General features: G+C 37.9%; 1 protein-coding gene across 1 annotated transcript in view; it reads right to left on the reverse strand.

Moving 5' to 3' along the window:
• Positions 1–4,957, reverse strand: part of LOC145775464 (lysophosphatidic acid phosphatase type 6-like) — a 29,472-nt gene extending 24,515 nt beyond the window's left edge. The window contains exon 1 of the mRNA XM_082586760.1: positions 4,462–4,957. Within this exon, the coding sequence (XP_082442886.1) occupies positions 4,462–4,957 (496 nt within the window). The remainder of the gene's footprint in view (positions 1–4,461) is intronic.
• Between the last annotated feature and the right edge of the window lie 9,848 nt (positions 4,958–14,805).

Here is a 14,805-nt window from a genome sequence, read left to right on the forward strand (position 1 = left end):
ATTCCACATGTTGTACCTGGGGGGGATTGGATTCCAAATAACTACACAAAATGTTTTGAAGATAGTGCACAAAGCAAGTATCGTGAATTAGATCATTTGAAATAGCACAAAAGGATTGGGACTGTACCTCTGTGCCATTTCGAAAGTACAAAACTAAAGGATGAAGAGTGCAGTAATCCTTACACCAATGAAAAGACTGTATTTCATCTTGATAACAAACTGGAAATTTTCAGCAAAATCTCCCAGCACAAGTGCTTCATCCGGTTGCAACATGCTCTTTCGGTCTTTCAAATAACTTGACTGACTCTTGGCTATATAAGAATGACCAGTTAAATCATCAATTTTAGTGCTCAATAAACCAATGTACTCTGTTACAGGCAAGCAGTGTGTGATTAGAGTCGTTCTGCCTGTTGAAACATATTGTTGAAAGCTAATTTCTTCATCCAAATCATAAACTTTAAAACCTGAAAAATAATCGAGTGTCCTTCGTGGTTGACTCCTGAAAAGTCAGAATGTCTTCAAGTTCAACTAATAAATAGTAGGCCAAATTCCAGATCAATAGTTGGAAAGAAAAGTCCCACAAATAAGAAATTGTTTTAGTTGGTTTGAAACCTGAAAAACTTTTATTTGCAGAAATGCAAGATATTGTGGTTTTTAATCTTTTTCTAGACTCAGATTTCTCTTCAGACAAAAAATTGATAATTTTGAAAAATTTAGGTTGCATTATTTAAAGACTGAAAATTCTTGTGAAGATCACAATTGTAATCAAAAAACATCATATTGGTGAATGGTTTAAGGCAGAGGTCGGCAACCTGCGGCTCTAGAGCCACATGCGGCTCTTTCAGCCCTCTGCTCTGGCTCCCGTGACTTTAAACTCTGCAAGCTTGGGTAATACAAAAAAATTTTGTTGTAGATTAACAACTGCTCTAGGCTATAGTTTAAACTAATTTTGTTGAAAATTATGACTTACAAATCCGTTTAGTATGTTTTTTTTTCACCAAGATTTAATGCTTTTATCTTGCTAAGGAAAAAACCATTTAGGACTGTTAGGAATAATGGCGGCTCCTCACGGCTTACTTCGGCAGAGATCCGATCAAAGCAAAACTTGTTTCAGTAAGTGGATGAACTCATCCAGATCAAGGTCTTCTGCTAGTTTTATAGCGGCTCGAGAGATAGCCTGTCATGGAAAGCCATTTACAGATGGAGAATATTTGAAAGAGACATTCATCAAGATATCAGAAAATCTATTCTCAGACTTTAAAGACAAGAATAAAATCATTCAGAAAATCAAAAACATGCCCCTCTCAGCACAAACTGTCAAAGACAGAACTATAAGAATGGCAGCCAACATCAGTTCTCAACAAATTTCGGATATCAATTCAGCCCAGGATACTCTATTGCCTGTGATGGTTCAAAAGATGTCAGTGATGTTGAGCAAATATCGCTGTTTTGCAGATACGTAAATTCTACTGGACTAAAGGAAGAATTGATTGAAATAATACCACTAAAAAGGCCAGACGCGAGGTGAAGACATCTGTGGGGCAGTTTTAGACTGTCTCAAAACAAAAGAAATAAACACAACTCACCTGGTTTCGGTCGCTACTGATGGAGCACCAAATATGATAGGAACGCAGAAGGGGTTTGTGAGTTTACTTCAGAAGTCACTGGATAGAAAGCTGTTGACGTTTCACTGTATGTTACATCAGGAGGCATTGTGCGCTCAAACATTTCCCCGAGAGTGCAATGAAATGATGAATCTCGTCATTCGAGTAAGCTTATTAAACAAAATAATTGCACAAGGATTAAACCACCGACAGTTTCGTTCATTATTAGATGAACTTGATAGCACATATCCAGATCTGCGGCTACACAACAATGTCCGATGGCTGTCCCGAGGGGAGGTACTGAAAAGATTTGCTATGAGTTTGGAACACGTAAAAACGTTTTTAAAAATCAAAGGGCTCTCTTTTCCTGAATTGGATCAGCCAGATTGGGTAGAAAAGTTGCATTTCATGGTGGATATGACATCGCACCTCAACACGTTGAACAAAAGCTTGCAAGGAAAAGGTAGCACAACCCTGCAGATGCTGGCAAAGGTTTTGGCTTTTGAGCGCAAGATGACAGTGTTTGCCAGAGATTTACAAAGAAATACACTACTTCACTTTCCCTTTCTAAAAGAGTTCAAAGAAGCACACAACCAGTTAAATTTTGTTTACTTTCAGCAAGTTATCATCGATATGCAAACTGTGTTTCAACAACGATTCTGTGATTTTAGGAAGGAAAAAGACACGTTATCCTTCCCTATTACCCCTCTGGAAATCGATCCATTACTGCTGAATATGACTGCATTCACAGCTGTAAGTCCATCTAGTCTTGAACTTGAACTAGCCGACATAGCTGACAAGGATGTGTGGGTATCTAAGTTCCGAAGCTTGAGAGCTGACCTTGAAGATCTTGCTCACCAGAAGGCCACGCTTCGTCACAACCAAGTCGGCAGCAATAGCCGAGTGGTTAGTGCGTTGGGCTCGCAGTCGAGAGCCTGCATGTTCGACTCCAGTCACCCGCACTTGCTGTTGTTTCTCTGGGCAAGAAACTTCACGATAATTGCCTCTACCCAGTGATCGATTTCGAGTAATGGGTAGTACCAAATTTAAGTCATAAATAGAGTAGACAACCGGAAAAAGACATTGCCGTCGGCTGCAGCGTGGGTCAGGTGTACGTCGGAAGGCGTACACCGATGCATAGCGCTCAAGTCCGCTTTCCCGCAATGCAGGATAAAGATAAACAAACAAACAAAATGGAGCGACCTTGAAAAGCTTCAAAAACCAGACAAGCTCGTGTTCGATACGTGGAATGCCATACCTGACTCTTACATGAACATGAAAAAATGTGCATTTGGAGTTCTGTCGATATTTGGATCAACATATTTATGCGAACAAAGTTTTTCGGTCATGAATTACTTAAAAAATGAACAACGCTCACGCCTAACAGATGAGAGCTTGCAGTCCCAGATGAAACTCAAAGTGTCATCTTATCAAGCTAATGTAGATGTGCTGTGCAGTGAAATTCAGGAGCAAATATCGCATTAGCTGGGTGAAATAAATGATTATTTGAAAATGTATGTTTTTACCCAATACTGTGCCCGTAGGTAGCCTACTAAAAAGTGTTGTGTTTAATAGTCAGGCTTTGTTTGTTGAAATTCTAGAATATTCGCATGTAGGCTACAAAGCAAAAATTGAAAGAAATTCTACATGAAGTGTAGGCTATAATTACCTTTGGTTTTAGTGGCCAACTCGACAGTTACATGTTATGGCTCCGAATATGTCTTAATTTGAAGAAACTTGGGAACATTGACTCTTTTAATGCTAAAGGTTGCCGACCTCTGGTTTAAGGTATGTAGATGACATGCTAAAAATAAATTTTTCTTTTCACTCAATCCTTCATCCCCATTTTAGGGTCCCCATTAGTCCCCCTTAAAATAAAAAATATTAAGAAACAATGTTTTCTTGTGGATTTATCCTTAATTTAACCTCAAATTCAGATTCCTTGACCTTTAAAACAAAGGATTTGACACCAACATCAAATTTTTAGGTGGAGTATGACTCCCAAAATTAAGAATTTAATTTTGGGGGCTTGCGTCGGCATCGACAGACAAAATTTCATTAAAACTTCAATATCTCACCACCAGGTGGCCCGATTTCAAAAATTTTTTTTTTATTAGCATCATTATGTCAAACCCTTACCGAATCAATCAACAAAATTAAGTTTTCCAGACATAGGGAATAAAATTGCTAAAAAATTTGTTGAAATATAATGGAACAACCCTACCAAGACAGACATGGGTGCGCCTCAACCGTCTCCGTACGGGCGTCTGGGATTTTCTGCTCAACCATGCACCAATGGGGAATGGCCTCTTCTTCCTCCTGTGAATGTGGTGCCGAGGAACAAACCGCAGACCACATCATCAATGACTGCTCCATCTTCAAGCCACCTTTAACGAAGTGCAAGGTCTGCGTGTCATGGATGATGAAACCAAAGACTGGCTGCTCTCTAGTAGCCTTCCAGTGTAGTCCGGGAACATCGTGAATCTGGGGTGGTAAAAGGATAGACTCTCGGCCCCAGACGCTCACACGACGACGACGACCAATTGCTTTCGAATGCCATTATGCATTTTTCTTGAGACACAGCCGTTATACTTTGCAGTAGTGTTGAACTAGCATTATTTGCAGCATTGCACAAGTATTTTCACCACTGTGTCACACAGTGTGAATGCAATAGCCTATAAATGTTACCGAGAGATGAGAGTAACTCTAAACTCACAATATTCATGCAAACTGTACCAGCCTCATCACAAAACCATGTATATATATATTTAATTGCACTTTATGTCTTTGTAGCAATATAGTGAATAATCACATACCGTACTTTGAAAGCATGAGATCATATCAAGAAATGTCATACCTGCCAATGTGCAACGAGCAGATTCCACACATCTCCTAATAGTTGTAGATCGAACATAAACTTCATCATTGTAAGTGGGTGACAAAAACTTAAGTTTGGAGACATAATGGTTTCTTAGGTAGCAACCCAACTGAAACATTTGCTCAGCTCCTTTGCAAGTGAGCTCGCCATGCTTTAAGTCATAACCTGCATCTTGATACATTTGTATGCTACTTCTTAGCTTCACACCTTTTCCCTCAGGGCTCTTGGTATCATAGGGGATAAAAGTATGATCTCCATGTTGCATTAGTTCAGGATCATATTTAATTTTAGGAAGATAATCAGGTGAGCTTAATGGAGTCCTAGCTCCATGACGAAAAACAACTTGCACAGACTGCAGCTTGAAAGCATCATCGATGTCAACTTCAATCAATTTCAATTTGCGGTGCTTGGAAAAAACAGAAAAACCATAACAAGCTGACAAAATTCCAACTCCAGTGAAAACAACCTTTTTCATTATACCGTAATTTCTTCTAACAGAATAACTAAACCTATAGGCTATATATACAATATATAATAGTAGTATAGTACGGTAATTTTTCTGCTTACAAGAAAAAGAATAGTACTGGTAGTTTGCATCAGCTTCAGGGGGGCAATTTCCCCCCCTCTAAAACACAGAAAATTAACTGTTTTTATGATATATTTGCAATGTCGGAATCGGATTAATATAAACCTACACTGTAGTGTCTGTGTATTTACATAATCTGTATTGGAAACCCGTAACGTGCTAGTATATAAATGACTCGTGTCTCGCTGTTTGAACTTTTTGTTCCGCCACGCAAATACAAGTAAGCTAAATCTGAACTATCAACTTGTGTAAAGCAGGCTAGGCGGACACAACTATTCTGGCGACGAGGATAGTAGGATAATACTCAGAAAAGAATGGAGATACCTACGTTTGATTTACAACCTTTTGACTGTGAAAGTCAGGGTTGCCAGATTGATAAAACAAAAAAGGCCAAATGCATCCCCAAAAAAGGCCAAATTATAGAAAAAAAGGCCAAACCTGAGATTCTGTTCTCTTTGTTGAAAGCAGTGGTGTTTTTGCACTTACTTTCAACAACAAATTAGATAATATTTACCCAGTTTCTATTGTTCTACATGTTATCTGTTAAAAAAGAATCGCTTAGTAAAATTCCTGAAAAAATGCAATCCATAAAATACAAAGAGATAGGTATGGAAACAATTACAATACAACTGAAATATGTATATAACATTTAGCTAAGCATCATCCTGTAGACTAAAAAGCCATTAACATCCACCAGTGAGACCCTGGTGACTAGTGAGCAGAGGAAAAAGGAGTTAATATTGGCATATCACTTGTTTGATGCAATATGAAATAGTATATACATATGTACAATATTTATACCCAATAGGCCTAAAGTTACTTGTAGGCTACATTAAACACCCAACACTGTAAAATCAGAGAAATCAGTTGCATTTATGTCCAACATCCTTCCACAATGAACACTCCTTATTCTAGGAATGCTAGCGCCTCTGCCATTTTGTTGCTGCTAGTTTCACCATAAACAATATCAGATGTGAAACACCTTATCATTGTGGCACTGGCATCAAAGTTTGTGCAAAATTTTCCATTCAGCAGCATGTCCGTTCGAATTAGCAAAATCGCTTCCAAATGCTCAGTCGGCATTTTGTTTCGTGGTTTTGTTTTCACTGCAGTAAGTAATGAAAAATCCTCTCTACTACTGCATTACTGCCAGGGATGCAGAGACATGTTAAAGCATAGCTAGCAAGGTCTTTGAAATGGGCATGATGTAAAACGCTACACCAAAACTTTTCACTGTTGCTAGGGATAACGAAAAGAACTATGAAAACAAAAAGAAAAAAAGGCCAAACAAATGCCAATCGGGAAACTAGAAAAGGCCAAAAAAAGGCCAAACGGCCAAACAAAAATTGTCCGGCCAAACACTTTTCAAAAAGGCCAAATTTCTGAAATTTGGCCGTAAAAAGGCCAATATGGCAACCCTGGTGAAAGTCCTGCAGCAAGCACGCGATGGACCACATGGAAACGAGCTTTTGAGTTGTATGCTGAAGGAAAGAACGTCACGAATGCTTCTAAAAAGCGAGCTCTGCTGCTGCATTGTGCTGGAATGGCAGTGCAGGACATTTTTTTTACCTTTGAAGGGGAATTGACCAGCTATGAAGCTGCTGTTCAAGCACTAACTAATTATTTTACGCCGACAATGTCCCGTATGAACGCCATGTATTTAGATCTCTATTTCAAAAAGAGGAAGAAACAAGAAAGTGTAGAACAATTTATAACTCGATTAAAACAAAAAGACGAAACGTGCAGTTTTGAAGACATGGATGATCAAATTCGTGATCAAGTCGTGGAAAAATGTAGATCGGATGCGTTACGACGGCGACTCTTAGAAAAAGGAAGTGACTTGAATCTAAAAACGTTAAGAGAATTGGCCTTGGCATTCGAAGTGTCAGAAATTCAATCAAGATCATACGGTCAGGAAGTCAACGAAATCTCGACGTTTAAATCGGCTAAGAAAATCTATCAATCTCGATTCCGACGTGACCGATGTGGAAGGGAAGGTCACAAAAGCAGCGACAGGAATTGTCCAGCGCAAGAAAAAAAATGTAGAAAATGCAATAAAATGGGTCATTTGCAAGCTGTTGCAGAACAAAATCTGTTAGAACCAGCCACGTGGAAAAGAACCCGACGAATGGAAGCATGATGGAAGCAACAGGACGAACCGGAAAAATAACATTAGACAAGTAAAACGAAACGCTGATGGTGAGTTGGACTATATCTTGAATCTATGTAGGGGAAAGGTGTGTATTTTGAACCCATTGAACCCATACACATTGACCGGAAGTTGGCTGAGTTGTGCTTATTTTTCTTTATTTTTCACCCAGATACAGTCTAGGTACTTGCAAACCAGTGTAGAAAATATAAATCACATAAAATAAAAAAATACAGAATAATTAAGCAATAAAAAATGTTCAAAAATGGTCCAAATTACACATATGGTGTGTATTTTGGACCTTTGGGGTGTGTATTTTGGACCATTGGAATATGTAATTTGAACTGAAGTTGCTTGAGGTCTTCGCAATGAAATTTCTGGATGACGGTTCAAGAATCCCTTCAGCCAATCTTTTCCAGCCAGACCCTTTTCACTGTCGAAGCGGGTATTCATATTATTGGCAGACGCAATGTCATATGCAAGCTTTCTTAAGTCTATGGCCCCTAAACCATAAAATCTTGACTCCATTTCCAAAACATGTTTGACCAGTTGATCTTCAATATTTTCGGGAAGATCAAGTTGTCGACCAATGGTTTTTGACACTTGTGTAGCATATTTATTGATAGCCTGTTATGGACATGTCTTAACACTACAGCTTTGGGAATTTTGATCTGATGCGATGCTGCATAGGTGAGATGACTGGTCCAAATTACACACTGTCATGCACTGTTAAAAATTACTAACTATAACTTCCACACTTGGTTACAAGTCTTGTAATTGAGCACAACATCTCCTTATAGGTTAAAGATAATACCAACATCATATCAGACTCAAACGTCATGCCAATAATGTCTCAGCGCTTAGCAACCAACTCCCCAAAATAACATCAGCATACCCAAAACCACAAATTCCAATCTCCCGTCCACGTTTCTAAACCGAATGAGCTGAGTTTTTCTCATCCGGGCTATTATTATTTTTTCTTTCAAGCTGTTCAAAAATATTGACAAAACAATTTTTGTTTTTTGAGTTAGGGGACTGGTCCAAATTACACACTGGTCCACGTTACACCACTTTCCCAGTTACAATACTGGAAAAGTTTCGGTAAATGTTGGTGGAATCAATATTTCAATGATTATCGACTCGGGAGCTCCATGCAATGTATAATTGATCGTGCACTGTGGGATGATTTGAAAAAACAGCGTATTAAGTGCAAAAGCCATCTTTCTGATAAAACAATCTACGCTTATGGAAGTGATGCACCTTTGAAAATAGCAGGAACTTTCACTGCAGACGTTGAAACAACAAAAAAAGCACTAAAAAATGTCGAATTTGTAGTGATCGAAGGAAAAGGGCAACCGCTGCTAGGATTGAAAACAGCCACAAAGTTACAAATAATTAAATTTGATTCTGAACTAAATGCTGTAACTAAAAGTCCTTCGTTTTTGAATAAATATCAGTCATGTTTCGATGGTGTGGGAAAATTAAAAGAATTTTAATTAACAATACCTGTTGATAAAAATGTAAAGCCTGTGTGTCAACCTGTAAGACGAATTCCATTTAACCTTCGTGACAAGTTGACAGAAAAATTGAAGCAGTTGGAAGACCTTGACATCATAGAAAAAGTTGAAGAACCGTCAACTTGGGTTTCACCTGCAATGATCGTGCCCAAGCAAAATGGAGACATCCGTTTGTGTGTCGATATGCGCCAAGCTAACAAAGCTGTCAGAAGAGAACGTCACCCGATGCCTACCATTAAAGAAGTGCTGCATGACATGAACCAAAGCAAGGTATTCACTAATTAAACTAGATGTCAAATGGGCGTATCACCAAATTGAATTACAATCTAGTTCTAGAAATATTACTACATTTGTGACGCATGAAGGATTATATCGATACAAGAGACTGATGTTTGGAGTTAGTTGTGCTCCGGAGATGTACCAACGAGTAGGCTAATGCAACAAACGCTACAAGGCTGTGCAGGAGTCAAGAATATCCTTGATGACATTATCTTGTACGGATCGACTCAAGAAGAGCATGACCGAAGACTCGAGAAGGTACTTGAAAGAATTCGAGATAGTGGGTTCACGCTGAACAAAGAAAAGTGCGAATTCAACAAAGACAAACTTGTATTTATGGGACATGTGCTGTCGTCTAAAGAAATTGACCCGGAAGAGGCAAAAGTTGAAGCTATTAAGGAAGCAAGAGCACCAGAAAACGCTGCTGAAGTAAGAAGTTTTTTAGGACTGGTGAATTATAATCCTAGATTTATACCTGATTTAGCCACGGTGTCGGAACCGCTTCGTATGTTAACTCGTAAAAGTGTTGATTTTCATTGGGGTAAAGCTCAACAGCAATCTTTTGAAAAGCTAAAATCTTTATTGTGCAATTGTGTAACTTTGGGTTATTATGACAAACATGTTAAAACTCAAGTAATTGCTGATGCTAGTCCTTATGGTTTAGCTGGAGTGCTGGTGCAAAACCAAAATGGGAAAAATTATGTTATTAGTTATGCTAGCCGTACTTTAACCGAAATTGAACGTAAATATTCACAAACTGAAAAAGAAGCTTTAGCTATTGTGTGGGCATGCGAAAGATTTCACGTTTATTTGTATGGGAGCAGTTTTGATTTATTGACAGATCATAAACCGTTAAAATTCATTTTCACTCCCCGCTCCAAGCCGAATGCTAGAATTGAACGCTGGATTTTAAGATTACTGCCTTACCAGTAATGAAGTGAAGTATATCCCAGGAAGGCAAAACATTGCCGATTGCTTATCTCGCTTATTTTCTTCAAAAGCGCTGTGCAAACACGTTGATGACACGCATGAGTATGTGAAATTTGTAGCAAAAGAAGCGACGTCTATTGCCATGAGCACACGTGACATCGAGCGTGCAACAAACGCTGATTTTGAATTGCGTAATGTCATGGATTGCATTCTTTCGAACGACTGGTGTGAATTTGAATGTAAATCTTATCTAACAGTTCGAAGTGAATTAGCTGTCATTGGCCGTCTTCTATTACGAGGTACACGTATCGTGATTCCAAAAACATTGAGACAACTAGTTCTGACGTTAGCTCACGAGGGCCATCCTGGTATCGTTGTCATGAAAAGATGTCTTCGTACTAAAGTATGGTGGCCTGGCATAGACAAAGATGCCGATCGTTTTTGTAAAAGTTGTTTTGGGTGTCAACTTGTTTCAAAACCTGTATCCCCTGAACCCATGAAACGTACCGAATTGCCGGAAGGACCCTGGCAAGATCTTGCTATTGATTTAATGGGACCTCTGCCTTCTGGTGATTATGTTTTTGTTGTGATCGATTATTTTAGTCGCTACTTTGAAATTGATGTTATGAAAACAGTTACTAGTGAAAAAGTGATTGGAAGTTTAAAGAAAATGTTTGCAACGCATGGCTTACCTTGTTCAATAACTTCTGATAATGGTCCGCAATTTATTAGCAACGAATTTCATTCATTTTTGAGCGAATGTGGAATATTACATCGTAGAGTGATTCCATTGTGGCCTCAAGCCAACGGAGAAGTTGAAATTCAAAATCGCTCATTGCTTGAACGCATTAAAATTGCACAAGCTGAAGGTAAAAACTGGAAAAATGAATTGTATTCGTATTTACTTAATACTTATGTATCGCTCTCGCCTCTACACCACACTCAACGACTGGAGTTATTCCAGCCGAATTGTTGTTCAAACGAAAATTGCGTACTAAGTTACCATGCATTGATCGGTCTTATGACCATGATTCTAAATCTGTTCGTGACATAAATTCAGAAATGAAGGAAAAGGGAAAGTTATATGCTGATCTTAGACGTGGTGCAGTTCAAGCTGATATTAAACCTGGTGACACTGTACTATTGAAACAACATGGCCATGATAAACTTTCTACTACCTTTCGTAAAGATCCGTTTATTGTCACAGAGAAGCATGGAAATTGTGTGATTGTTGAAAATGATGATGCAAAGTATAAAAGAAACGTAACCCATGTTAAGAAATTTCATGATTCAAACAATGACCTAACCACTGATGTGTCTTCGAGACATAATGTCTCGACTGAGACTTTCTCTGATTCAACTGATGTAATACCTGAACAAAATGTTTCGCCTGATAACCTTACTGACGCTGTTATTCTAACCAGGCCGCATCGCAACATCAAACCACCGCAACGGTTTCAAGACTTTGTTATGTAGGCTAATTTACTGTGTTGTGTTTAACCAGAACTGTTATGTTTAACTGTTTGAAGGTTGGGGGGGGGGGCTGTCAATTCAACTTTTTTGCATCAACAGTTGTATCTCTAAAACCACTGAGGCTGCGACTATGAGATTTCTTGACTTTTCCTAACTTTCATTCACCTCTATTGAGCTGAAATTTTGAGCGAATAAAGGTTATAATTGAGAGATATAAGGCATTTCTCAGCACATCCTCTGAAATATTTCATATTCTATTGTTCAAAATTTTCCCACCAGCTGGTAAAAGTAATTAATTTGGCCCATGTCTCGTTAATCCTAACTGCTTCACAGCGTGAAGGAAATTGACAGTATGCGTGGACCTTTTGTTCTCACCACGGCTTATAAGCGACGTCGATACAAGAAAAGCTTCAACTTTGATACGATGAGTTACCGTCGCTTGCGGTTGAAATTGCGTAAAATTAAACATAAGACTTGGTGCCAATGCATCTAGAGCGAGAATAGTTTTTCGCAGACAATTATGTCCTTTCAATCAAACAAAGCATAGGCTACAACGTTATTGCCTACTATAGAAGCTGCTCTGTAACATATTATGATTTTGGTTTCAAATCTTTCCTTTTGTCCGACACACTATCAAAAGCAGAAAAGGCGTCGATGTTCCCAAAGCTTCTCACATATACTTGTAAACATTTATTTCCAAGTCGACATGTAAAGATTTGAAATGCAATACGCTTCTCATTTGTGTAGGATAAACCAGAACATCACGCTTTTGTGAAAAGGACGATCGTTCCACCACGTTTATACGTGATGCAGCTTAGTTGAATCAATATATTCGAGGCTTCTTGTACCAGGTTCACTGTCACTGATAAACTAAACCGCGATGCAGTACCTCGCAAAGCAATTGTAGCGTAACATTTCCATGTGCTATAACTCGTCATAAATTGTGAAAACTTGTGTATTTACTTGTCAAGTTGTCTCATGTGAAATATAAGTTTGCATAGCAATGTCACAATGAAATCTTATCTCCGTTTACCAAACTAAAGATATGAACTTATGCGACGTCTTGCAACGTTGAATCGACGGAAAGGCGGGTAACTGCCAAACTGAACTGAGAATGCATGAAAGAAATCGTTTATTATCGAATGGACGTGACGTCAAAAAACGATGAATCGACATAGGCTAGCGGCGAGAGATATTTTAGTTAGATAATGACACGCGGCAGCGCGTTTACATTGAATAAAAATACCTTTATTTTATCCATTTCTATTTCCATTCTTCCTAGTTTCGTCTCACAATAACAAACAAATGAAGTTACGCATATTTACTAAATTATTTAATAAACAATAATGCATCCAGCATTATGTCAGCGCTGATTGACTAGACATATTCACGAGTTGTGTGAGAATTGTATTCGATTAATCGCATTATTTATTGTAGGTAACACCTGCAAAAATTCAAGTAATTGCAGACTCTGCCTTCATAAGTGTAGTTTAGAAGTAGCCATCTCATATTGAGCCAATCCAATCAATGTAAAATAGAACGCTTTTACTTGATAGCGCGTGTGATATATAGGTTTTATCTAACAACTACTTTCAGTTACATTGAAAGTGAATGAGTAAGCATTATGCAGTCTGTGACAAGGACTGGAAATGTATAATCAGAAAATATAATATCATAAAGTATATTGCGTTATGTACATCTAGTAATTTTTATGAACATGGTATCATTTTGCAGGCAGGCGTTTTTATAGAGATACAAACTTATTCCATAGTTTGATTTATGGCACTTATCCAACTGTTTCATAATGCGAATAGCTGTTTTAGTTGAATTTAGAAAAAAATATAACTTATAACCGCAGACAGATGCAACTTTTTTCATGCTTTAGGCAATCGGCAGTACGGTGAACTATAGTGGTACATAACATAACCCATATGCGGGGTAATCGCAAGGGTCAACCCAAGTAATGGAAAGGTTCTTTTTGAATTATGGTGATGGAATTCTTGTAATGCTATTGAACTTCATCTTTTTATGAAAAACTTATATTGTTTGCATTTGCAAGAAATATCAAACTTTTGGATTTTTTTTATCACTGAACTGTCCGTTAGTAGAATGTTTCTTTATTACCTTAGTTAGGCCTATTGGTAAGTCAGGAAAGTATTTGTTGATGTGACATATGAGGATATTGTAAGAGACCGAGTTATTTTGTAAATAGTATTTGATTTTTGGACACCATCAAAATTTTCTCACAATACACAAATGCGCATCGAGATATAGTGCTCACAGTTTGGAAAAGTTAGATTGTGATAATTACAACTTGCCTGAGTAGGCCTACAGCAAGGGACAATCAAAATAGATGAAACCGCATTCATGGTAATATAGACGTTTTGCAAACTGCTCTTTTCGTTTTCAATATAATAACAAGAATGACAGCTTAATTTCACTAAACATATAAACAAATATCAAAAATTATGAATGAACAGCGCATCTATATTTTTCGGTTTAGGTTCAACAATGCATTCTAGCCGTCAAAATGATGAAATATTTGGTAATTTTGTTGAGACATACCATTGCCCAATCGTTGAATTTACATCAGAGATAATTTTATTAGATAGATTTTCAGTTTCATGCACATGGTTTCATTCAGCGTTATAATGTTGTTTTTCAAGCCACGTGGCGTTCATGGTCATAACGCAACATTGCAGAAACAGCCAATATTGATACCAGGTAGGCCTACTAATTATTACGCCGCTTTCGTCGAATCTACGTCGCTAAACGACGATATTGTGCAAACGCCTGTTGGATTTCCCTTCATACGTGTAGTTTATCATAAACGTGAAGCATTGCTCAAAAAGCTAATCTGAATCACCATAGATAACCATAGCATTCATATAGTTTCATCATCAGTAAATATGTAAAGTGCACTTCACAATTTTTAACAACGGTCTGACAATTTATTATATTGCAAAGTTTTGATTTATTCTCGATTTTTATAATTCTGTGGAACAGTTTTTTTCTAACTAGTTTCTATGGGACTAACAATTTGTTTCATTATACATTTTCTTTAGTATTTCAACGCCATTATTAAAAAAATTACGTCCTTTTCACTTTTAAATAAAACATGGCAAGGCAAGGATTCAGTGCTGAAGAAATATTGCAACATGTTTTACTGGATTTTGACGACGAAAGCCAGGCGGCTGATTTGGAGGATTTATGGCACCAGTGTTGCCAGAAATTTAAAAAAAAAGAGCCCAAAAATGCGCCAAAGCAATCTAAAAGTAGCCCAATTTGACGTCGCGACGTCGACAGCCGAAGGCGTGAGTTTTCTAGGGGCGTCTGCGGGCATGCCCCCCAAGGGGCATGGCAAAAGGAACATCTTTGTTCACTGTAGC

This window comes from Aplidium turbinatum, chromosome 8, assembly GCF_918807975.1.
Source record: "Aplidium turbinatum chromosome 8, kaAplTurb1.1, whole genome shotgun sequence".
Lineage (NCBI taxonomy): Eukaryota > Metazoa > Chordata > Ascidiacea > Aplousobranchia > Polyclinidae > Aplidium > Aplidium turbinatum.